Here is a 25,876-nt window from a genome sequence, read left to right on the forward strand (position 1 = left end):
CTGCATGTATCTACAATGTAATGAGAAGGTGGATCCAATCTTTTTAAGGATAAGAATAAGGATAAGGAAGAACTTTATTGCTAAGTACGTTTTTACACATACAAGGAATTTGACTTGGTGTTTGTTGCATGCAGTGCAGACAAAATAACAATAACACAGTAAAATAAGAATATACATAAGTAAATATAAAAATTAAGCATATTTAAAGTCCAGTATAAGGAAGTGAAAAGTGCAGCTCCTGAAGTGTTGCCTCAGCACGCCCAGTTAAGGCTCTGTCTGGACATAAACCAGCCACCAGCACATGATTTTAGCATCTTTTGTCCTCTCCTCTCCTCTCCTCTCCTCTCCTCTCTCCTCTCCTCTCCTCTCCTCTCCTCTCCTCTCCTCTCCTCTCCTCTCCCTCTATTCCGTAGCACTCAACTGTTTTTCAAAGGAGCACTAAAACCTGGTTCAACAGTTCCCCCTCGCGTCATTTTTATTAACTACAAGCAGAATGAGTAAAGACAGCAAAATATCTCTGTTTCGATAAATCATTTATTGGGAAAACACTTTCTTTTCATGAAGCTAACAACGTGAAGCCGTACATACAGAGTACATAACAGATCAAGGAAATACTCATTTTTTATGTGTGTGTAGATTCTTATTCTCTCATCCAAGGTAGTTTTCTGTGTCAACTGGACTGTTTTCTTGTCTTTTGAAGACGTTTTGCCTTCAGTTCAAAAGGCTTAGTTATTTTTTTTATGTTCTTCATGTTAAAAGAAAACCGCTGTATTTTCTTTCTCTTCACCGCCTATTTTCCCCATATTTCTTAAATCTCACTTAAACGGGATGTGGGATGGTTTGTATTTTTAAACATGCAATAAATCCTTTTTTGTCACCAGAGGTCTCTTAACCTAAACGCGAGACGTGACGTCAGCGTGTCCGTCTGATCACGTGACCTGCTTCAAGTACCCTGAATGAACTTGTTTAAGGTAAATTTTTTGTCCCTTTTGTGTCCCGTTTCCTTCTTTTTTTCAGGAAGTTTTCTAAATGTCTCGATCCAGATTTGAGGGTGACATGATTTCGATGTCTGAAGTTTGAAGACAGGTTTAGACAAAAGTCCTCTCATTCGAATCGTCTCAGTAGCAGATTAAATTTTAATTGGGATACATGATATAAAAACAGCTCACATGCATTTTAGTGCAAAAAAAAAAAAAACACACCAAAAATCTGTTATTCAAATGTGCTGCAAACAGCTGATGTTTAACCAGAAGCACCAACATGAACGAGTCCACGCTGATGGGCAATACAACCCCCAAGTGTCAGAGCTACTCTGGAACCAGTTCTCCTACCAAAGACCTCTTGAATCTGGTTCGAGATGAGGCACTGAAATTGATCCTGTGTGAACCCGAAACATCAGCCAGTAATCGTGCGTAGGGTCAGAGGTCAGGAGCCAAAGTGGAAGGGCTAACTTTTAACATCAGATGTACAGAATCAGAAATTTTCTCACTATACTGCTTAATGCTGCTGTTTGTGGGGAAACTACAGGCAAACAGTCAATTTCCACTCTCCAAAATGATCACTGTTCACCCTTCAACAGACATCTCCAAGTGTTAATGGATGCCACCCGCTCCAATCAGATGGCTTTACCCAGAATGAGGATGCTCATGATGAAGACCATGATGAAGAAGAGCCACATGAAGAAGCGATCCATCACTTTGGCAACCTTCCTCCACTCGCCGATGCGCAGCTGTGCAGCTCGCTGGTCCTGGTATGAGCTGGTGATGTACTCAATGTTCCTGCACAGGCCTTGGTGTTGGCACACACACTGGGCTTTCACAAAGATCTCCCTCTTGCTGCCCCTGGTTCTGCCTCCCCTTTGACCTCCCGGGCCTTTCTTCTCCTCTGCCTGCTCCTTCTCTCCTCCTCTGAAGGTACTTGTGGCCTCCTCCTTTCCAGCTTCACACGGTTTCGCTGCTCCTTCCTCAGAGTGGTCGATGGTCACAAACAGATCCTCCTTCAAGTCCTTGTCTGAGATCACATCCTGGCCCGTGTTTGATGCTGCATCCTCGTCCGTCCTCCCTCCCAACGCCTGCCCATTCACATCCCAATTTGCTCCTTTGGCATTGACCCCACTGGCTGACAAGACCTCGGCCTCCATTTGGGACGGCTGCCTGGACGAGGTCCCATCCATGCAGTTCTCACCAACCTCGTAGACAAAGCAGATGCGAGCAAGGTAGTTGAGGATGAAACGTTCGGCCCACGGCGGGACGGGATGAGCCTCAGATCCACAGTGGTGGATGTTCATGATGAAGATAGTAAGTGCCGTTGATGCAGTGACCATCGTCATGGTGGCGATGTAGTACTTTCCTGTTGGAATGAGAAAGTAAATTATACTTTAGATGGAATCCTGAGAGCTCAGATACTGAACATGTGGCTGATGGTGGAGACAGCACATTTACCAACTTTCACCTGTATTCCATTTGACTTCAGGCGATCTGAGAGTTAAATATCTTAAAACTACTGTGATAGTTTGTTGCTAAGATAAGCTCAGAAGATTAGCTTCAAGCTTTTATTTCAGAATTTTCCTTAGTTTAGCTCTGAACAGGAAACCCCAACTTGTGAATTGCACCAGAGAGAACAGTTTCTGCCTTGAGCTGAACAAGCAGAAGAAGATGTGCTGCACTGAACCAGTGCAGGTCACTGTCCCAGGTCACCTTTGCTGGAATCACAGGATTCCTGAAGGTTGTTAAGTTGGCAGACTTTTATAGATTTTCTACCATTGATGAGGCCTTAACGTTTAGGAAATAAACACCATTTTTGCAATATTTTCTAGCAAATAAACGGCCAAACTGCATCTGCTCTCACCTATGAGCGGGACGCTCTCGGACGGCGGCATGCTCTCCGCCACCAGCAGCTGGAACACAGTGAGGGCCAGCAGCACCGTCACACCCAGAGAGACCTTCTCACCCGAGTCGGCTGGCAGGTAGAATCCCAGAGGGGCCAGAAAAGAGATCATCATGCAGGGGATGAGGAGGTTGAAGATGTAGAAGGAGGCACGTCTTTTCAGGTGTAGGGTGAATGTGATATCTGGGTACGGATCTGAACAGCAGCCATACAGGATGACGTTCTTCTTGGCTGGCATTCCCAGAACCTTAGAGAATGACTCTAATGTGAGTTGATTTTCCGCAGCGTTCCAAACAGCGATAACAACTCACCTCCCACTCCACGTTGGGGACAAAGTCTGCGAGGTCAGCACTGTCCAAAGCGTTGAACAGATCCATCTGGTTGCCGTTGTGCGTCCAGGAACCAAAGGTTAGATGACACTCCTGCAGGTCAAAGGGGAAGTGGGCCACATCCACGGAACAGGAGCTTTTGGTGATCGCAGGCTGATCCCACATTACCTGGCCATCATTACGGAGAACCACATTGGTCTCCATAGAGCTGGAGAACTCGTCATCGGCGCTGTGGTGGAGTGGATGGAGAAATCATGTGATTGCAGGGACATACATTGATGGAGATGAATCTTGAGTAACTTAATGAAGCCACCTGTTATACAGGACAATATCTGGCCTCCAAACGTAGCTGCTGGGGATCCGGATCGTATCCAGTCCGTCGTAATCCTCCTTCTTCCAGGTGAGGTAGGCGTCCATCCACACCTGGCGGACCCACAGGTACGTAGTGAGGATCTGGTTGCGCTCATCCTGGAGAGATGACATACACATGGTGTCGGAGTGGACAGGAACATGGAACATAACAGATAGGATATGGTTACCATGTCGATGATCTGGGAGAGGGTGATCTGCAGAGTGACATTGATGATGTGATCCGTGTCCTCCACTGGCCGCAGGGCGTTGGTGTAGTTGGAGAACAGGTCAGTCATCAGCTTCTGAGCAAAGCGACCATGAGCAGCAAAGTACACTAGGCAGAAGGAATGTTAGTGCTGAGCAGGAAGCCTTCCTTAGAAAGTATTCCTCGTCAGGAGAATCTCTGTTTTTTTTTTAAACTCTATTATGTTTGATAATAATACTAGTCTTTCTTTGAGCTCAGTGAGAAGCTGAGAGGACGTTGTCCTGAGGCCACTCAAAGCTCACGCAAAGTGTCATGCTAACATTAGCGCAGCGCACAGTCCAGCAACACAACGTCTTCTATGAACAGTCGCTGAAGAAAACTGTTGTTGGCACCGTCCGTCTGTACAGCACCACCATTAGAGCATTTATTAGCATTCTTACAGCATGTTGTTCCTCTTAGACCATCCAATGTCCTGCACTGGGTTTACCCACAATCCCACCTGAGGAGCTGAACAAAGGTCCATTTCAGTCTCATCACAGCAGATGAATAAATAAAAGCTCACCTAAAGATAAACGGCACCTCTGAAGAAGGACTCACATTAACCAGACATTTGCTCTTCTATAAATATTTTCACTGCCAGACGTTAATCCAGAGTCAGATTTGATCTCTCCGTGTTTCCAGCTCCTTTAATCTCCTTTTTAATCTTAGCTGACAGTTCTGTCCAGAAATGGTGACGTTTGGGTTCACGTGTAGACCTTTAATCCTCATTTAAATCACCTACATTATTCTCTCATGGTCTCCTTCTCTCGCACACACACACACACACACACACACACACACACACACACACACACACACCACACACACACACACACACACACACACACACACACCCTCTTTAATTAACCTAATAATCTCCTCAGGATTGGCCACATCAATCTGAGTCAGCAGACTAATTAATATGGAGGATGATGGACCCACAGCAGACCAGCTGATCTTTCTACTTCTATTTAAGATAATTTATAAGGTGTTTGCGCCTCATCGTCGCAATGAGAAATTGTAAATACACCAGCCAATAAAAGCTGGTGTAGAGTGAGTTATTTACCATTTATCTACCTTTATTTCTAGCTGCCCTGATGCTTCAAATTCATTCCGGCTGTTTGGATTCGAACTGCTGTCAAACACTTGAACGGGACCTTGTGGAGACACCTCAGATGGTTTGTCTGAGCCAAACAGTGGGGAAATGTGTTGCTGAAGCTAAAGACACAAAGTGGGAGGACAGATGATGATCTGGACATGTTTTAAAGATGGAACAAAGAGATTTGTGGTTCCTTTTCGGCTGGGCCCGATGTTCTGCTTTATGCCCATTAGAGTCCGAATCACACATGCCTTGCTCATAGAAGGAAGTGAGTTTGTTCAACGACCTTCAGATAGAAAGGAAATCATTTATCAAGCTGCAACCGCTGATCTTTAACATCCTTTGTACATACATGGACATGTGGAGGTGAAGCTGTGGCCATCTGCAATCGTCCCCTTAAAGGATGATGCCTTTGGTGAAAGGACCCAGTGAATGAATCACTTTAATGGAAGCAGGAGCCTGTTTCTGAAAGCAGCTCCCACAGTTGCAAAGAAAAGGTTCAGATAAAAGTACTCTGCTCACAGCAGGTCTGTTTCTGTGTCCAACACATTCATTTCCTCTAAAATTTACATTAGTTCTGACACTGTATACACAACCTGAGGACACATTCAGTGTCTTCAGCCAGCCTGCATGTTCCTGGTCCTAGAGGTGGATCTCATCCCCATTCTTCTAGATCATGTGACCTTATTTAGTGTTTCTCATGCAACTGATGAAGAACACCATCCTTTAAAAAATCCTCCATATTTGACAAGAAACATGTTACAGCAGACCCATGTTATCAGTCATAGAAATTCCTTAAACAAATTTGGATGCATCCTTGACTCTCCTCGGTGAGGGATGGATTGAGTTGGACAAGCAAGAGAACCTTGAAGACTTTCCAAACCTCAGCTGTGATCACTGGAACCTTCAGATGAACATTTACCATTCAGAAAATTAATCATTTCATCTTTTCTTTAACTTCTTCAGTGTGTTTAAATGGGAAAGTTGAGAATGGGTCACTACCTAGAAGAACTTCTTAGAACCATCCAACATCTATTAGACCTTTTTAAGGACCAGAAAGCACCAAAAACAACTCCCAAGAACCTTTTCTAGAGCCAAGAACTGACTAAAAAGTCCCTAAACTGCCACTGGAACTTCCTCAGTGGCCCTCAAAACAGCGCGGTGGAGAACACATTCTCACATCAAAGAATCCTGAAGCAGCAAAGCCATTGCAGCTTTAGAACCACGCTGTTGCATTATCAGTCAGTTCAGCTCATTCAGGGATGTTTTATTCTTAATGACATCTGTCTTGGAGATAAGGAGGTTCTCACCTGGGAGGAAGAGCAGCAGCAGGAGCGAGCCGCTGTGTAGAGGCTTCATTCCGCTCCCTCCTCTCTGATTCGATCAATACCGATCAATACGCTCACGCTTCTGACGGACCGCCAACAGGCAAATGCTGTGAAGAGAGAAGGATATGGAGAGAGAGGAAAAGAGAGGGAGAGAACAGAAGAGAGAGAGAGCTGTGGTGGCCCCTCCTGTGTGAGGGGCCGTTAGTGTCCCACCCAGGCTGGACGTAAAATACAAACTTTTTGTCAATGCTGGAAAAGTTATGATAAAAGAGGATAATAAGAAGAAATGAGACTTGTTGGATTCTTTACTTACTGTAAAAAGGTTGCAAAAATTTGCTAAAGATTAACAGACGCAGTTAAACCTCATATTTGTGATCTGAGGCATTATTTACAGATAACATGTTTAATTAAATACATATAAGGTTCTTAATTCTGGCTGTACACAGAAGAACCAGGCAGCTAATTACTATTTTCATAAATGTTTCTTTACTTAAATGTGGCTGAATGAGTCTCATCAGCACCCACAGTCCCGTAAATGAGCTCAAAGCCCCTGAGAACAGCTTTAAGGTCAAAGGTCAACACCAAACACACAGACAGCTGTTCAGAGTCACATTATTAAATGATGAAACAAAGTTTGAAAAGTGGCCTGAGGTCATTTAAGAGGAGATTAACGGATTAGCAGTAGAGTAAATTGGCTGATAGTCACTGTGGCGATGAAGTGAAAATAGGCAAAACCATTTATATTATATAACTTATATTTATATAATTACTGACGATGAGAAAAAAACAACTTTAACTGAGTGTTCAGGCTGAAGGAAGTTAAAGGGTATCACATTAAAGGAAAAATATGCTCATGAGAAAGGATCTAAGAAATAAAAAATTGCGATGAAGAGAATTAAAAGAATTTTCACACTCATTAAATCATGCTGAAACACATAGTTACAGCCCATCGTGACTGACAGGAGCCACAATAGCTGCTCCCAAAGCCAGTTTGTGGTTTGCCTCAACTGTTTTAAACAGGCACAGAATAGAAGAAGTTGGATCGTTGAAACCTTGAATTAACGTCTGTGTCATCAAGTTTTACCGGAGGAAAAAAAACTGAACAAAGAAGTGACAAAAACCTGAACTGATGTGATTGGCATAGATTCTTCAGACTCCCCTGATGTTTTGGTCTTTTTTTTCCAGCTTTGTTAAATGAAATTAATGGATTCTTCAGGTTAATTGAACTGGGACACTGTTGTCAGGATCTGCTTTAAGTCCTCTTGACAATTAATATCAGAGGCTCTCAGGCAGCTTGAAGGTTGAATCTAAACTGCTCTAAACAACAGAAAACAAATTACCGGTAGTCTATTTTTCAAAGAACTTCACCCCAAAACCAAAAAAAAATACATTTATAAATGCTTTTTAGTTTTGACAGTGGCGTGGTCAAGGAATGAATGCAGAAGTGTCAGTTGCATCTATGAGATGATACATCATGTCCAAAGCAGTTAAGATAAATGGTCAGTGGCAATAAAAGTGAGCAATGAAATAAATAAAATTATATTGTAGCTGATCATTTTGGTTTCCAGTTTGGAAATACAAAACAGATTTCAAATCCAGGAATGGACAAATTCAATAAAAAGCAGAGATGACTGTAAAAAATAAAAATAAAGCTGATTGGATTTCCAACTTGAGTAAAATCGGGGGGGAAAAAATAGACACCTACCGGTATTATAAAAAAGTTCAACCAAACATCCACTAGAGGGCGCCATATCAGAAATGTGGTTACAATTTATTCACCGCAGATACGGTGTCGGTTTCAATTACTTTACATAAACTTTAATTCTGCATTTATTCATGTAAATCTGCAGTAAAATTTATCATTAATCCTAAAATGCCGTTATTCATTGTTTACGTTAATTGACGTTGTGGCAGGACGAGGAACGACTCGGACAGAGCAGATGGTTTGGACGTCTTTATTCTGCCTCCTCCGGACAACACTAAATGGCACGTTGAACAGTGCATCAAATCAAAGATACACCCCTATGTGTCCACCCCCCCCCAAACACCAAGAAGGGAAACAGCAGAGAGAGGAAAAAGAAAATAAACTAAAGATTTTACATATCAGTCCCTGACGGGGTTTAATCAGTCTGCCATAACGGCGGCAGCGGCGGCCCTCTTCTGGGAACGCAGATGAGTCGCAGGCAGGAGAAACAAAGTACACAGCAGGCTGTAAATTAGAACAAAGATGATCAGATAAGACATTCTGGACCTTAGGAGGACGGCCCTGACGGGCGACCTGAGCCAGCAACACATCCTGCCCAACCAGCAAATACGCAGGCTTCAGCCTATTCAATGTGATCCGCTCCGACTGACCACCCATATCGAGCACGAAACTCTTCGCCCCCGTCTTGAGCACCTGGAATGGGCCGTCGTACGGATGGTGAAGGGGTGACCGGTGGGCGTCATGTTGTACGAAAACAAAGCGAGCCGTTGCCAAGTCCGTCGGTACAAACGACTGCGGAAAACAGTGGAGCACGGGGGATGGAGACAGAGAGCGGCCCAGCCGAAAAGGAACTTCTGGCAGGAAAGTTACAAGGAGGCGCACTTTCCGGCAGAAATTCCCCTGGAACACGAAGTGGTTGTCCCAAGACCAATTCCGCAGGCGAAGCATCCAAATCCTCTTTAGGAGCTGAACGCAAACTGAGCATCACCCAAGGTAAACGATCCACCCAGCTGTCATCCGAAAGCGTGGCACACAATGCAGCCTTGAGTGAACGGTAAAAGCGTTCACGTAGCCCGTTAGCCTGAGGATGGTACGCGGTGGTACAGTGAACCTGTGTGCCCAATGATCTAGCCATAGATGACCAGAGTTCCGAGACAAGGTTCAGAGGCCCCCTGTCAGAAGTAATGTCGGAAGGGGAGCCGAAACGTGCGACCCAAGCAGAAAGAAATGCTCGAGCGACGTCTGTGAGAAGGATTATTGTTATTGTTGTTATTAGTATTATCTTTAAATGCTATTGTATGTAGACTTTGAGTGTTTGAGGAATGTTGATAGGAAAGGAAGAACATGAGAGTGTCGTAAAAGTGCTGAAGCTGCTTACTATCAAGCTCAGCACTCAGACGTATCCTGTTGGTCAGGATTAGAGAAGTTTGTAAAGATGTCAGAAGACAATGAATTATGAGATCCTGTTTAGACACCCATTCTGTTTGCACCAATAAAAGAGGTGAGCGAGCAGCAGACGGACGGAGTTGACAGAGGAAGCTTGAACTGCTGCTCGGCTCCCCCTTTGCAAAGGACTCCAGTTGTTTGCGTGGTTACTCTGAGTCTAGTGAACGAACAGCGCGGGTGATCAAAACTTCATCCTCACAAAATTTGGTCCTTCGAGCCGGATCCCAAGACCTGGAGAGGAGCGCCGTGGGACGACCGAACGCCGAAGTCTGCGCAGCCGGAGTCAAAAAGACGTCCGAATCGAAAGACCTTTCATCACGAGTTGACGGAAGGCCGGTCTTCGTCCCTCCCAGGGCGACCATCTCCAGTGACGGGAAGAAGGCACCAAAACAACTCAGAGAGAAACCATAGAAACAACGGAGTGAGTATAAGACACGAAAAGCGCTACACGGAATATACCGCGGTATTACCTGCCTGGCCATCAGGAGAGAAGCAGAGGCAAGATACACCCGCCTCCTCGGAGGTAGAAGCTTGGTGTATACTCTCCTGATTAAAAAAGAGGGGTTATAAGGCCACGGCGGAGGGACTGAACTAGATATCCTGTAGGGATTGAGGGTTGTTCAGTCGGGAGATCAGGCGTCTCCATTCAAATACATAAAAACTGATAAATAAAGTGCAAACATGGGCAACCAACATTCCACAAAAGGTGCTGAATTCGAAATCCCAGCATCATGTAAACACATGGAAGACAAATATCCAGGTTCATGCTCATATGTGCAGCTGTGGATGACTAAGTTCAACTGGGATGGTAACTTAGACAGGCCAGGCAATATTATAAAATTAAAAGAAGATTTAATAGAATATGGAAAGAAACATCCAAAAGTAAATGTGGGGTTGACACAATGTCACCTCTGGCTCACTGAATCAAAATATAGAAGAGAAACGGAAAAGAGAGAAAGAAGAGAAAAATGAGAACTCCTTATACCCATCGCTGAGTGCGTACGTGAGGGCGGAGGACAACGAAACAGGATGCAGGAGTCAATTGATAAATGTGCCTCCCCCGTATGTTCCTCCACCTCCTGTTCCACTAGCTCCTCCTCAGGCGGTCCCATTGGACCCGCCCGGAGCTATAGCCCCCCTTGCTTTAAACACTAATCCTTTTTTGGGCCCCTCTCTATCGGGAGCCCAGTACAGAAATTACCACATGCAGTGTCAATACTGCTGCTACAAAGTAAGATAGCATTCCTGTCGCCCGCACGTCATCTTTCCTGCATGGCAGTGTTGCTGTCTCAGCCGAATCTGACGATTCGACGCTGTACGACCTTAAACCCAGCAACGCTGCTACCCACCGCAGAAGAGGGACACCAGCACAACTGCCTGGATGAGGTCTCCACCAAGGTCCTGCCGCGACCAGATCTTAGTGATGTCGCGTTGACTACAGGACGGATACTCTTTGTGGATGGATCATCGAGAAAGGATGACTGTGGACACACTAGAACTGCCTATGCAGTAGTCACAGCAACCGAGGTGGTGGAGGCGAAATCACTTCCCTCCTCCTATTCTGCTCAAGCTGCAGAACTCGTCGCACTCACACGTGCTTGTGAATTAAGCAAAGGACAAGATGTTACCATATACACAGATAGTCAATATGCATTTTCCACGTTGTTTGTGTTTGCTCAACAATGGAATTTAAGAGGGATGAAAACTTCGACGGGCAAACCGGTCATGCATGCAGAACTGTTAAGAAAGTTATTAGCTGCAATACAGCAGCCACGTAAAATAGCTGTATGTAAATGCACTGCACACACTAACAACACAGACGCAGTCTCACAGGCAATGCCTTTGCTGACAGAGCCGCAAAGGCTGCAGCAAATAACAACACACTTCTTGATAATGGTGAGGAATCATTTACCTTAGAACCTGCAGATAATGATATTCTAAAAGAAATGCAACAAAGTGCTCCAGAAAAGGAAAAGGCCACGTGGAAGAAGCGAGGAGCCAAACTGGATGATAAAGGACTATTAACCATAGGAAACAAGCCAATCCTTCCCCGGAATATGCATAAATGGGCAGCATTAGTGAGCCATGGGCCATGCCATGTCTCAACAGGAGGGATGGTACAGATGGTTAATGAACATTATTACACTATAGGATTTCATACCTACTTAAAAAATTTTTGTTCACAATGTGTTATTTGTGTAAAACACAGCCCACAGGGAGCCCTTAAGGCCCCTGCAGGCACTACACCATTGCCAAATCATCCATTTCACACAGTTTTTCTAGATTTTATTCAGCTAACACCATGTGAAGGTAAACAATATTGTCTAGTAGTGTTAGATGGATTTACTAGGTGGGTGGAAATTTTCCCCACGGCAAAAGCAGATGCACTGACAGTAGCAAAAGTCCTATGTAGAGAAATCATTCCCAGGTTTGGCATCCCGAAGGTCATCTGGAGCGACAATGGAAGCCATTTTGTAAATGAGATAGTGAAAACTGTAGGAGTAACTTTGGGCATTGATTTGAAGAATCACTGCGCATACCACCCTCAGAGTGCAGGGTTGGTTGAAAGAGTCAACGGTACTATTAAGAACAGACTGAAGAAATGTATGGACGAGACAGGAAAGAACTGGATGTTTTGTCTCGACCTGGTGAAATTATGGATGCACATAACACCACACAAGAAAACAGGCATCACACCCTTTGAAGCATTATATGGGCGGCCTTATTGCCTACCATACTTTGCAACAACAAATGAGTTAGAACATGTTGAGGAAACAATAGCAGATTATCTGAAAAAAGTGTTACTTAACCGATGTGTGAATACAGTAAATGTTCTGCCTAGTCCTGTGTCTTCCACAGATTCCACCCCCCAGGAACCCATTCAACCGGGCGACTACGTGTGGGTGAAGAAGTTTGTGCGGAAGAGGTGGAACACGCCTAGATGGGAAGGTCCTTATCAAGTACAGCTGACCACAAAGACTGCAGTTCGAGTGGACGGGAAACTGTCGTGGATACACCTTTCCCATTGTAAGAAACAGAAAATTCTTCCAGGTGAAGGCGAGGGAGCAGTGGCGGACTCTCCGTAAACGGCTGACGGCCTGTATAGGTCCAGCAACGGCTGAACCCCGTCGGAACCTGTGAAGAGGCTCTAAAAGGAAATGAAGTTGTTCTTCCTAATTGTGGTGAGTGCTGTGACGGCAGGACTCGTGAGTTTTGGCCTTTGGAACTTCCGACAGGAGGGAGGAGTACCTCTTGTCCGGGGTTGCATTGGCCGGCTCGTGGGATCAGTTGTTACTAGTACTTTGCTGCAGGTGGAAGAACAATCTCTACTGGACGACGATGAAGAGGAATCGGAAGAAGAATGGATCAATGTAATACAAGAGTGTAAAAGAAATGTTCAAGATGTCTTAAGCTGTATACATGTTGAATTCTGAATGTAAGAAATGTGTTTCTAGGAAAATGACGTAATGCATTGAAATTTCATGAAAATGTAAAGATGTAATACTGATGATGAGAATCTAGACGCATTTAACGATAAACAGGAGGAAATGTGAGAAGGATTATTGTTATTGTTGTTATTAGTATTATCTTTAAATGCTATTGTATGTAGACTTTGAGTGTTTGAGGAATGTTGATAGGAAGGAAGAACATGAGAGTGTCGTAAAAGTGCTGAAGCTGCTTACTATCAAGCTCAGCACTCAGACGTATCCTGTTGGTCAGGATTAGAGAAGTTTGTAAAGATGTCAGAAGACAATGAATTATGAGATCCTGTTTAGACACCCATTCTGTTTGCACCAATAAAAGAGTGAGCGAGCAGCAGACGGACGGAGTTGACAGAGGAAGCTTGAACTGCTGCTCGGCTCCCCCTTTGCAAAGGACTCCAGTTGTTTGCGTGGTTACTCTGAGTCTAGTGAACGAACAGCGCGGGTGATCAAAACTTCATCCTCACGTCTGCTAATGTCGTGGAGGAAAGAGGGACCACCTCCGGCCACTTGGTGGTCCGATCCACCATAGTGAGGAGATGAGTGGGATGGAGGTAAGGGTCCCACCAGGTCCACATGCACGTGGTCAAACCGTCTGGCTGGAATCGCGAATGGTTCAAGGAGTGCCATGGTGTGCTAGTGAACCTTAGCACACTGACATGCTACACAGGCTGCTGCCCATTCCCTGACCTCTTTGCGAAGGCCAGGCCAGACAAACTTAGCACTCACCAGTTTCACTAATGCGCGGACCCCAGGGTGTGAGATGGAATGGACCATATCAAAGACCCTGCGGCGCCAGGCCATCAGGACCACAGGTCGGGGACGACCGGTGGAAACGTCACAAAGGGTAGGACCACCATCCTGTACTACAGCTTCCTCCAGCTTCAAGCCTGTACCGGTGGACTCAAGAGCTCGTATCTCTGGGTCCCCAGACTGGTCGGCCGCCATGGCAGAGAAATCCAGCCCTAAGTGCACAGGACAAATCAGCACCCACGACAGACAATCGGCCACCGGGTTAGCTTTTCCAGCTACGTGCCGAATGTCAGTCGTGAACTCTGACACTGCAGGTGACGCTGCTGACGCGCAGACCAAGGCTCCGACAGACCAAACCAAACTGGCATTTCGCTGGGTTTACGATCAGGCCATGATCTGCCAGTCACTGAAAAACCTGCCCAAGGCGTGTCAGGTGCTTGAACACAAGGGTGAGGTCACGTAATACCGAGTCCATCAGCCGCTGAAAGGTATGCGCTCCCCTTCAGGCCAAAGGGCATGCGCAGGAACTCAAAAAGCCCAAATGGGGTAATCACCGCAGTCTTGGGCACATCCTCAGCATGCACCGGAACTTGATGATAGCCACGCACCAAGTCTACTTTGGAGAAAACGGTACTGCCTGCCAAGCGAACATAAAAATCCTGTATGTGCAGAATGGGGTAACGGTCATGGGCTGTGATGTTGTTAAGACGATGAAAATTGCCACATGGCCGCCAAGTGCCATCCGCCTTGGGCACCATATGGAGTGGAGAGGCCCATGGGCTGTTAGAGCGCCGCACAATCCCCAAACGCTCCATTGTGGCGAATTCCTCCTTAGCCGTCACAAACTTCACAGCGTCGAGTCGCCGTTCGCGTGCAAAAACAGGCGGACCGCGCTCCACCCGTGACCACTTCGTGACGGCCGTGGAAAACACGGGCGTAGTAAGCCACAGAAAATCACCAAGCAATCGCTGAAAAACATTGCCCGCCACAGCAAAACTGGCATGTGCCAGCGGCCCAGGTCCCCCCCGTCACACTTCCTCCTCCGGGAGGAAACTCCAGCCACCATCGCCTGGTCAGTGTTATCTGGTACCAGCTACCGGGAATCCACCAACACGCTCTGCACGGAGGTCCTCCTAGCAGTCAGCAGCACACGATCCGCTTCCTCAGCCAAACCACGAAAATCACCTGCAGCCAAACTCGGGGAGTTCGCCAAGGCCGCCCGGACCGGATGTGGAAGTTGGCACAGGAAAATGTGCGGGAAAAGGAACCTGCCCTTGTCTGAGCCCAGCAACGACAGCATGCTGTCCATAAGGTCCCCCGCTGAACCATCGCCCAAACCCGGCAGGGAAAGCAGTTTATCCCTTTCCGCGGCGGACTGACTGTACCTCCGGAGCAGGAGCTCTTTGATCGCTGTGTACTTGCCGCATGACGCGGTGAGTGAATTGCTGGTCCAGAGCCGCGACCACCAAATAATATCTGGAGTCGTCCTCGATGACTCCTCGCAGGTGGAACAGCGCTTCGACATGCTGGAACCACGGAGCCGGGTCGCTCTGCCAGAAGTCGGGCAGCTTCACGGACGCGGTGAAGCTAGCTGGCTGGCTGCGTGTGTCGGGGCGACATGGCCGAAGAGGAGATACCTTCGTCTGCTGCCTCAAACATGTTCAAAACGGGGTCACCAATGTGGCCGGACGAAGAATGACTTGGACAGAACAGATGGTTTGGATGTCTTGCATCAAATCAAGGGCTAACCACGCCCATCACCCCATGCATCACCTGGGTGTGAGATACACCCCTTTGTGTCCGCCACGTTTTTATTATTTGGAAGGCACAAAATGTATCTCCTAAAATATGGAATTGTATATTAATTTTTTGTCACAAGTATTGCTCCTTAATGTAGCTTTATTTCTGCTTCGACATTTTTCCTCTATTTGTCCCCAAAAGACAAGCCGCGGCTCCCAAATGTGTTCATAGCTGAAGGACATATCAGAAAACTGAACTCCAGGGGGATGGAGTCCGAAAAAAGCCAATTTGAAAAATAATTCTTGGTTTACATTTTATTCTTATCTTGTTTCATCAAAAAAAAATTCAATTATTGAAATCTTAAACAAAGCAACTGCAACCCATGTGGTCTTCCTTTTTTTATTGATTTATTTCCCCAACAAGTCCTGCAGAAGACATAAATAAAAAGTTGCCTTATGGCCATTTTGAATCTTCCGCTCCCCAGCAATGACAACCTGTTTCCGAAACCACACACTCGTTCCCTATTCACTACTCACTACATGTGGGACATGGATTGAGTGAACTACGTAGTGCACTCAATTTAAAGTTAGTATTCGGACAACGGCGTCATTTACGGCGCACGTAAAGTGACGTCATGGTGTCGCATAATAATTACGAACCGGTAGCCGGGAAAAGGGGCCAGGTCCATTTAATTATTTTAACCCATGAGAAATACATTCAGCGGTCATTTTATGAAAATGCAATATTTTACATGATAATTAACTTTATATAATACAATAAAATATTAATGTCAATAATAATACAATAATAATTACTTATTACCTAAAATAATTAGTGTCCCTTGACATTTTCAAGCCAAGATGTAATGCCACATTCTCAAGTCATATTCCACTGTAGTGAAAACATTTAATAAAGCAATTCTTTAATCAAAAAATGGATCCAGAGCTACTTTTCATCTTTGTAAATATTCTTTTACTGAGATTCTGATTCCGAAGAACAATTTTAAGTGAGGGGCGGGGGGATCAGTGAAGATTGATTGATTTTTTTTACACATTTATGTTGTAATATTTTAAGATGATCATATTGGACCCCTACTGAAAAAAAATCTCATTTCCAAAAAAAATCATATATCAAACGGTAAAGTAGAAATTACGGTTTAAAAAAATGTATCCAATCAGCGTGATACCGTCACGTGATACCGTAACGGCTGATGGGATACATTTTCCGAGTTAGGGTGCTCGCTTGTACACTACTTTTCGCAGTGCATTGTGGAATACATTGAGTGCAGTACATAGCGTACAGCGATGCTCACTAAAATTTCGGACACTATTTCAAAATGGCGTCCACACTATTGAGTGCACTATGTAGGGTATAGGGGTGGTTTCGGAAACAGCAGGGGAGCTACAGGAGCCGAGGGAGGACTGAAGGGCCAACGTGCCAAAAAGATTCAGACGTCCCCTTTGACAGGAAATAAATGAATTGTTGCGATAAATTTCACAAAATAATAAAAACGTAACAAAACAATACAATTATAAATGTCATTTAATAGAATCTATACAGAAAACAAAATACATTTGAACTCTGTTGTACAACGCTTTGCAGGGGTTCCCCTTGGATAATATTTCTTTGATAAACATGGCTGAGTACAGAATTAGAGTTAAATTATATAAACAAACATTTTCCCTACGTACCAGGCTTTGAGAAAACGGATGGAGATACCGATGTTCATTGAGAATTCGAGGATCACTTGAATGTATGTTTACGTAGTGGAAAATCTCTACTCTCTGATTGGCTGGGCGCCCTTCAGCCGCCATCTTGTGTCTTTGGGAGCCACAAGCGACATCCGATAGTAACCCACACTAGTAGCCGCTAGATGACGTTCCCGTGCGCTCGGCAGTTTCCCAAACTGACCGCAGCTGGAAGCTATGAGCCGTCCATCCTCAGCGGGAGCCGGAGGTGGAGGACTCGGAACGGGGAAAGCAAGTGGAGGAAAGCACGGAGGAGGAAGTGGCGCTGCCGCGGCAGTGGCCGCCGCGGCCGCTGCAGCCGCTAGCGTTGGCTCGGTGGCTGGGTCGGTGTCAGCGGCGCCTTCCTCCGCCGTGTCCCTGACCACGGCTAGTCTGCCCGGCCAGACTCCCGAGCTCACGGCACTGTTCGAGTGCCCAGTATGCTTCGACTACGTCCTGCCACCAATTCTGCAGTGCCCGGCGGGTCACCTGATCTGCAACTCCTGCCACCAAAAGCTAAGCTGCTGTCGGACCTGCCGAGGCCCGCTCACACCGAGCATCCGGAACCTGGCCATGGAGAAAGTAGCCTCCACACTGCCGTTCCCTTGCAAGGTAAAACACCAGAAGTGTCCACCTATCCCTCGCAACTTAAACTAACCTCGCGGTGGAAACTTCACTTCCTGATCCTGAAACTGCTGAGGGGGAGGGGGGGTGCGTGCCGGTGGTCGCTGGTGACGTCACTGGAGCACCAAAACAAACCGTGCAGACAGCACCAGACTTCGCTGATCATGCCCATCCCAAAGAAAATCCAAATCCGTTTACCTACAAGGTCTTTTGAAAGGACCAGTACTTGTGTCTGCTGTTCCGATTGTAGTAAGCACTGGGTCTGGATTTAACACCGTTGTTGTTGAGCTGAAGGACTGATTGATACGAAGCAACGCTCTCCTGTGCAGCCCCGGTTTGGTTTCCTGCTTGGTTCTGGCTGCAGGGCCAGCTGGGGCCCCATCCTGCTTCGTGCTGTGACCCCTGTGGTCTCAGGCAGAGGTTCTGTTGTGTTTTCAAGCTTTATTTTAGCATTTGAAAGATAATTCCTTGAGGTACATTTGACTTCTCATTGTCTGCACATGTAACCAACATCTTCCATTTGCAGTCGCCTAAATTTGTCACCTGTATGACCTCTACACCGACCTTGCTCCTCCCACACCTGCTCAACTAAGGTGATTGTTGAATCAGGTTGACGTCTGTGTATCCATGCCAATATCACACCGAAACCTGCATGATTACAAACTCCAGCAAGTCAGGCAGTGTATTAACAAGAGAAAAACACCAAATACACCTCAACTCATATTAGTTGTGCTGTAGGTACTTTTGGTGGTCTGATGCAAGTAGGGGGTTTTATTTTTGGTGCTGTTTTTTTTTTTTTTTTTTTTTTTTTTGTGAAGATGATCTAAGGTGGCAGCAGATTAAACTTCTGCTGGTGTTCACTCTGGCTCTGCTTCTCTGTTAGCAGCATCGTGATATTTTTAGTTCTTTGGGAGGACATGGGAATGTGGCCGCCAGCTTTATTTATGATGTTGGATTAAAGAAATGTGAGAACACACACACACACATACGTGCGATTCTATTACAAGATTAGGAGGGTTATTTGAAGAACAGAAAGATTAAAAAAAATTCTCAGCATCTGTCAACTAATTTTCTCACACACACATGTATATGTAGGTAATGCATGTGTAAACTGCATGTGACATGTGTTTGTTAGTAGGGTGTAAAAAGACACGAAGAGGAGGGGAATGGTTCTCTGCTGATTGATAGTCCCTTTTTATTCCCTCTCTTTCTGCTTTCTTACTCCCCGCCCCCACCGTGCGCACGCGTGCGTGTGAGGTAGAGAGAGGGTTGCGGCGTCGGAGACTGGATGTATTTCTGGTGCTTGAAGAGACGGACAGCGTGTGTGGGGTGGGATTGAGCGCTGTTTAGTCCAAACGACGGCCACACAGTCGAGCGAGTGTATCGATGTCTGGTGGCTCCTCGTTTCTGCTCTGAGTGTCTGTCCATTTTTACATTGACCACAGAAGAAAACTGTTGTTTTTCTCCTGCTGCAGTGGGGGAGAGAGTGAGGGAGCACGGGCAACTGAGGTTCAGCTGCATTTCTGCTGCGTCTGTGGCTGGTACGTGTGTATGTGTGTGTGTGAGAGAGCGAGAGAATGAGAGACTGGTTGATTGATTATTAGCTCTTCTAACAAACCAGTAAGATGTTATTGGTAAGTTCAGGTTGACTCATTGAATTGAGGGATATTTCAACTCCACTATATTACTCTTAGTTATTAGTAAAGTACTATTTGTTTCATAGATGTTAATAGTTGATTGACATCCCATTGTGTTTGTAATCATTTCTTTATAAAGATCATTTCCTGCAGACTCGAAGGTAGTGCCACACTGTCCTCACATCACGGCACTTAGTCTCTCTTTGAGTTTGCTGGCCTTCCGTGTGACTTTGAGGTTTAGTTTCAGACATCTGACTTTCACGTGTTTCTCTAGAAACCTGAGGCTCTTCAGTCAGCAGCCAGTTGTTTTAATCTGTCATTTGATCTGCCTGACGCTCCTCCATCTGTCTAAAAAGCTTTTGACTGGTCTCTGGCTATCTGGAGGCCAGAGCTGGGAGGAGAAGTGTTAACCTTTAACTACCAAAAGTGGATCCCTGAAGAGTTTATATAACTCAGGAACTCAGTAGTTTGATTATTTTTATAAAGGGTGTGAAACATTTAGGTAGCTTAGCTTTCTCTTGTGTTTTGATAGCTCTTAGGTGTCGCTTGGACTAATTAAAGTGTGTGTGTGCGTGTGCGTGTGTGTGCCCGCGCGTGTGCATGCTGAGACAGCAGTGTGTGTGCAATGCTGTGTCCAGCCTCCTGTCTGCCTCTGCTCCGGGAGCTGGCTCAGTGGCGTTGCCTGCTGGGCTGGCATCGCCAACACAGCGTCGGTTCTTCTAGCACTCCTGGGCTAAGCCCTAACACTGAACAGCTGCAGCAGGGGTCAGAGGTGAAAGGCAAGGCCAGCCGACCCGTTGGTCACACCAAACCGCTGTCGGGCAGCCAGGTGAGTCCTGGACTGAACGGAGCTTCGACCAAAGAACAACTTTTTTTTGTCAATGACTGAAAACATTATTATGGTAACAATGTGAAGAAGTGATTTGGGGTTGCAGTTTCGTCCTTCAGAGGAGGATTTGTTGGTTTATCTGTCTAAATGCATGTAGACTTTAATTTAATTTTGAAGCGCGGCTGGCAGTATGACCAAGCGACATGCACAACCAGCAAAACATTTTCTCATTCAAACTGCCAACATGTTGTCAAAGAAAGAATATGGGCTATTGGCGCCCCCTGGTGGGGGCGTGGTATAATATCAGTTCTGTGAATATGAGAGCGTTCATGGTTTTATTATTTAGTTTTCCTGTTTTAATAGTTGTATGATGAAATTTGACCCCTAAAGTCAATCTAAAGCTGAAAGGGTGCAAAGAGTGTGAAGCGGAAATTAATCTGGCATGCGTGTGGCTGTTCCTGGAGTACCTGAGAAAACACTTGGAGACACAGAAAGGTCTCAATCCTGGATTAAGTCCAAGAATCTGTGCATCACGAGGAACATAAATAAGCCCTGATGGCACTGTCTTCAGTGTTTTGGCCACTTTTCAGCAATGATGGAGGTCAGTCAGCCGCCTTTCAGGCTTTAATGGATTTGATTCAATCTTGAGCAAACTGAGCAGTCGGCAGATTTCCTGCCAGTAATAAAACACTCAGCTGAAGTGTCGCTCGGCTTGCACACGCGTGCACACAGACCTCTCAGCGTGATTGGTATCGATCGAGCTGTTGCAGGCTGAGGCTCTGCAGTGTTTCATTCACTGTGCTGCTATTCAGTTCAGGTGTATCCAGCTCTTAGACACTGTTCGGATGTCTTCTCTTTTCTCCTCACTGCCCTTTATTAAAGGTGATGGCATCGGTGAGCTCAGACTTTACTGTTTGAATCATTGATTGACAGCTGGAGCTGCTTTACTCTTCATTTGCATCACCGATTCTCTTTCAGTTTTTCTCCATTTATTTGCCATTGTGTACATCATTGTTCTTTTCCTGCTCTCACCAAAAACCCAGACAAGGAGCTGCGGTTTGTTCTGAAGGTAAAACGGCTCCAGTCTAATTGGTTTGCAGCCTGCAGTTCTGACCTGCAGGTGATGAATATTTAATGAGATCAACACCGATGCCCCGGCGGCAGCAGCATCTGCCTGCCTTCACCGACACATGGTTGTGCCAGGTGTGCTGGTTGTCAGTCCTGCCTGAGCAGGTGGGATTCTCGGTGGTCCAGTCTGGAATTCTGTCCCACTGACAGAATCTGGGTCAGCACCTTCTTTGAATAAAAAAAATAAAAATAAAAATAAAACCAACCTAGATCAACAGGTCACCATCCATTGTTCTTCAGTAGATAAGTAATTTGTACTGTCAGTTGTTGCCATGGTGACATCATTAACTAAGCTTGTGCTTAAAGGTTTGAAATTTCAGGCCGTCTACACTGACGCACCACAAAAAAAAACCTTTTTATGCTTGTTTTGATGTTTTGGCTCTTCTTGCCACCCTGCGGAAATGAAGAGGCCTGATCAACATCATCTCCGCTCATATTTATGGATGATTTGGCTCTGCAGAGAATTGCGCCTTCATGTTCAAACGGCATCAGTAACACCGCCGCCTGCCTCTGTTCTCGTTGTCTCAGTGATTTCATAGCTCATTTGCCGTATTCATCACCCCCCCCCCCAACACCAAAATGGCTGCAGGCTATCTGTGGATGCTGCGCTGAAGATGAAAGAGGGATGAGAGGAGGGAGGAGGGGGAAAATCCCATCACTCTGACCTTCAGCGTGCTCATCTGAGGAGAAACCTGCAGCCGGGGCATTATAATCTGATCGGAATGGAAACACTGGTGTGTTATTTATACCACAGCTTCAGCAGGTTGTTAACGCTCCACTCACCGCCAGACCAGAATAGTAACACGCACCTAGTTATATTTATTGCTGAATGTTTTACTTGTTGATGTGACATAATGCAAAATGATAAGAAGAACCTAGATTTTATGGGGTTTAATTCAGATTTATTTTGCATAAACCTCAGATTGGATTGATAGTCCTGACTGTCCTCCCTGCAGTACTCCTCAGCCGGCTGTCTGCTGAACCTTCATCACAGCGAGAAGCCCGACCATGAGGAGGTCTGTGAGTTCAGGCCGTACACATGCCCATGTCCCGGTGCCACCTGCAAATGGCATGGCTCGCTGGAGGCCGTCATGCCACACCTGATGCATGCACACAAGTCCATCACTACGCTGCAGGTCGGCACCAGAATTTCTCACATGGATGATCTGCAGTGCTGGAGTTGGCATGTTCTGCTGTCTCCGTATGGACTTGATTATATCACCTTTTCTGCTTTTGTCTCCTCTGCGCTCCGCCTCTCTTCACAGGGGGAGGACATCGTCTTCCTGGCGACGGACATCAGCCTGCCGGGTGCCGTGGACTGGGTTATGATGCAGTCCTGTTTCAACCACCACTTCATGCTGGTTTTAGAGAAGCAAGAAAAGTACGAGGGCCACCAGCAGTTCTTTGCTGTCGTGCTGCTCATCGGAACTCGCAAGCAGGCCGAGAACTTCGCCTACCGGCTAGAGCTCAACGGCAACCGGCGGCGACTCACTTGGGAGGCCACACCACGCTCCATCCATGACGGTGTGGCGGCCGCCATCATGAACAGTGACTGTCTGGTGTTTGACACCTCCATCGCACATCTGTTCGCAGACAACGGTAATTTGGGGATTAATGTGACCATCTCCATGTGCTGAGGATCAATAAGGACCCAGAAAACTGACACCATGGAGGAGATACAGCACAAACCAATTTAAACATTTGAGAATTCTCGAGCTTACCTGATGTGTGTTCTCAGAATTATGGGATTTGGCCTTGATGGAATCACCGATAACTTCACAATGTTGCACGCTGCAGCTATTCATAACTCAAAAGCCGTCGAGACAACCACAGCAACCAGGGAGGCTTGATCTGATCTTGAACTTGACTGCTTCGGTGTTCAGACCTCTGCTGGTGCTCAGTCCAATTTAGATGGCTGCCGAGGCCCTGATGACACTGATGCTGCCTGGCTAACATTAGCTTTGTGCTCATCTGGACAATGTTCCTGCAGACCTGCTAACACCACTGAAGGTTTGTGAGATTTTTCAATGTTACTTTTGCTTGATTCGACCTGCAGTTGTGCTGGAGCTGAACCTGATCTTCAGGGAGCGAAAGTCTCATCACATCAGCCATAACCTCCAGGTTCAGTCAGGATCTGCAGAAAATCTGGGCAGAACAAACCTCTCAGGAAAGCTGTGAACCAATAACTAACTTCCTACGCTGGCGGGGTGAAACCTTTTAAGTCAAGCAGAAGGTTGCTGGTTGCAATAGAAGCAGCAAACTTTTCTGTGGGCTGATCTCATGCAGGTTGGAGGTCGATGACAGAGGCTAGTTCATCCACAATCCTGTAATCTCAGCAGCAATGTGGAGGAATCCTCCAATCGCTATTTCTGCAGCGCATCTAGCTGCCAACGCCTTATTTTTTTACCGCCGAGTCCTCCCGTTGGGATCCGTGTTGCCGACTCACTTCAGACCTGCAGGGAAACACATGAACCGACACTCGGGAGTTTGAAATACTGACAGCTTGTTTGAATTAGGACATTATCGTGTTTTATTCTGCCACTAGTGTGTGGCATTGTGGGTAAAATGAGTAAACTTGTCACATTCCTTGTCTTGAAACTTTTGTAGCGACTCAGCCAGATACCTCTGACCACAGTCTGTAACTGTCTCATAGACCTCAGTAGTGCCTCCTCCACGGTGGATAAAGACTCACCCAGTCGGGACGGGTTTGTGCCATTCGTGAAAGAGGAATGGAAAATATGTTTTTCATGCAGTTTCGTTTTTGTGGCAAATTCCAAGAATCTGTCTTTTTTTAAATATCTTGATGTAAGAACCATTTTCCTTCAGAATTTTGAGGAAACAAAGATCTTATTATTCAGGGTACAGACTCAAACTTCTGAAGGGAAAAAAACAATCTTATGAGGCTCTAATCTCCCTCCATAAAATATATTGGCCTTTATACAAGAAACAAATACCAGTAGTATATTTCTTTTACAAAATATACATTATAAAATAGTAATTCATAAAATATTGTTTTTTTCTGTTATTGTTCAGAAAAAACAGCCAATGACGTAAGGCTGGATGTGTTATTTGCAATAGAAAACAGATGTCAACTAACATTTTAAATAAAATGGTTCATTCATATATATTAACGTTAGATTGGGGTGTTGAAATTAGAAAAATAAAATAACCAAGCAGAATACTTGCAGATGAAATGCTGCACTCTGATTATCACTTCCACTTTACAACCCACTATTTCTGAATTATTGAAAATACTGTAAATGAAGAATATTTTCTGAAACTGAGCATTTACTCTGTGTGTCTTGTTTGCATTTGTTCTGTAAAGACATTTTTCAAAATATTTTCTAAGATGGTTCTGCTGTTTGTTCTGATTCTTCTGTAGTTTGAGGAAATCTCACATCTGTATAAATACAAAAATAATAAAAGTAACATCACAAAGAAACTATTTTCCCAAAAGCTCTAAATGATGAGTAGAGCTAAAGAGATGACTCCAATTTTGGTTTAACACAGTAGCAAAGAAACATGATCCAGATGTTTAGGGCATATTACCGGTATATAGGTTAGGAATTTCTTCTAAATCTAAATCTTCTGAATGTAACTTTTAAGTTGGTTTTAAAATACAAATTTTAATCTGTTCTCTACCCGCCCAGTTGACATGGTTTTGGAGGGATTTTTTTTGGAAGTTGCCTTTATTAAATCTAGTTTCTAAAACATATTGAAAAATTATTCCAATATAAGTTATCAGCCAAACGGGTCTCTCACTCAGGTAACCCCAGGGAATATTTCCATTTGCAGTAATGACATTCAAGATTGTCCAACATTTTTATCCTTGACATACAATATGGCTCCATTTTGAAGCTAATGTTAGCTTCATATGCTAGCTAAGAGGAAGTCAGGCATCGCTACATAGCTTTCAGGTGTAAAATTCACATTTTAACAGTTACGTCATAACAGAACTACAGAATTAACATTTACACCTGCTTTTATCCTCAAGTTAAAGGACGACTGAAAAAGATGTTTAAATTCAGCACATTTGTATTTCTTGTTCTGCTCCCGGTCTGTCATTGCTAAAATAAAATTTCTTCTGATTTTTTTCTTGCCATAAGATGTCTCTGTCAAATTTATCTGTCTTAAAATAAATGCAGATTCTAAGAAGGTATTGTCTGATTGTAGCTGGTTATTTTGGCATCCGTACCCGCATGGTAAAGGGATGCTTTTAGATAATCAGATTAGTCATTAGACAAATGCACACCCTTTGGTATTTTCATAAATTAAATAAAAATGTAGCCACCAACATTTCTGAAATGGCTATTGATTGAAAACTTTTTAAAGTTGTATACTTTGCCCATTTTCACATTTCTAGTTACACTGTTGGCCACTAGGTGGACAGGCACCATGGACATAACATTTTTGTACAAAGACAATTAATACTACAGTGACACACCGAGTTTCATGGACTTGAGTGCAAATATATAAGAGGCAGCAGCTCTAGAAATGGAGCCGACTATCTGATGGTGCCTAAACCTGAACCAGATTAAATCTCAGAGGACCAAAGAGGACCATTTTAA

General features: G+C 45.0%; 3 protein-coding genes and 1 pseudogene across 5 annotated transcripts; 2 read left to right on the plus strand and 2 right to left on the minus strand.

Moving 5' to 3' along the window:
- Positions 1 to 516: 516 nt before the first annotated feature.
- Positions 517 to 17,207, minus strand: LOC130538041 (neuronal acetylcholine receptor subunit alpha-9-like). 3 transcript variants are annotated; one of them, XM_057055259.1, is made up of 8 exons: positions 17,055 to 17,207; positions 6,220 to 6,344; positions 3,755 to 3,900; positions 3,529 to 3,683; positions 3,384 to 3,444; positions 3,198 to 3,308; positions 2,848 to 3,133; positions 517 to 2,349 (listed from the first exon to the last, which is right to left on the minus strand). In XM_057055259.1, the coding sequence occupies exons 2-8, from the start codon at positions 6,266 to 6,268 to the stop codon at positions 1,616 to 1,618; spliced, it is 1,542 nt and encodes a 513-aa protein (XP_056911239.1). In that variant the 5' UTR covers positions 6,269 to 6,344; positions 17,055 to 17,207; the 3' UTR covers positions 517 to 1,615. The 3 variants fall into 3 exon arrangements, with proteins under 3 accessions (XP_056911239.1, XP_056911238.1, XP_056911240.1); XM_057055258.1 differs by having other exon boundaries at positions 3,198 to 3,444; XM_057055260.1 differs by lacking the exon at positions 17,055 to 17,207 and having other exon boundaries at positions 3,198 to 3,444; positions 3,755 to 3,865; positions 6,220 to 6,349.
- LOC130538044 (protein NYNRIN-like) lies at positions 10,610 to 12,778 on the plus strand. The gene is made up of 2 exons (XM_057055265.1): positions 10,610 to 12,570; positions 12,700 to 12,778. Exon 1 carries the CDS (start codon positions 11,335 to 11,337, stop codon positions 12,472 to 12,474), a length of 1,140 nt encoding a protein of 379 aa, XP_056911245.1. The 5' UTR covers positions 10,610 to 11,334; the 3' UTR covers positions 12,475 to 12,570; positions 12,700 to 12,778.
- On the minus strand, positions 13,320 to 15,050 carry LOC130537731 (uncharacterized; annotated as a pseudogene).
- On the plus strand, positions 17,181 to 25,465 carry siah2l (seven in absentia homolog 2 (Drosophila)-like). The gene is made up of 3 exons (XM_057055267.1): positions 17,181 to 17,702; positions 22,265 to 22,444; positions 22,574 to 25,465. The coding sequence occupies exons 1-3, from the start codon at positions 17,289 to 17,291 to the stop codon at positions 22,943 to 22,945; spliced, it is 966 nt and encodes a 321-aa protein (XP_056911247.1). The 5' UTR covers positions 17,181 to 17,288; the 3' UTR covers positions 22,946 to 25,465.
- The last annotated feature ends 411 nt before the right edge of the window (positions 25,466 to 25,876 follow it).

This window comes from Takifugu flavidus, chromosome 14, assembly GCF_003711565.1.
Source record: "Takifugu flavidus isolate HTHZ2018 chromosome 14, ASM371156v2, whole genome shotgun sequence".
Lineage (NCBI taxonomy): Eukaryota > Metazoa > Chordata > Actinopteri > Tetraodontiformes > Tetraodontidae > Takifugu > Takifugu flavidus.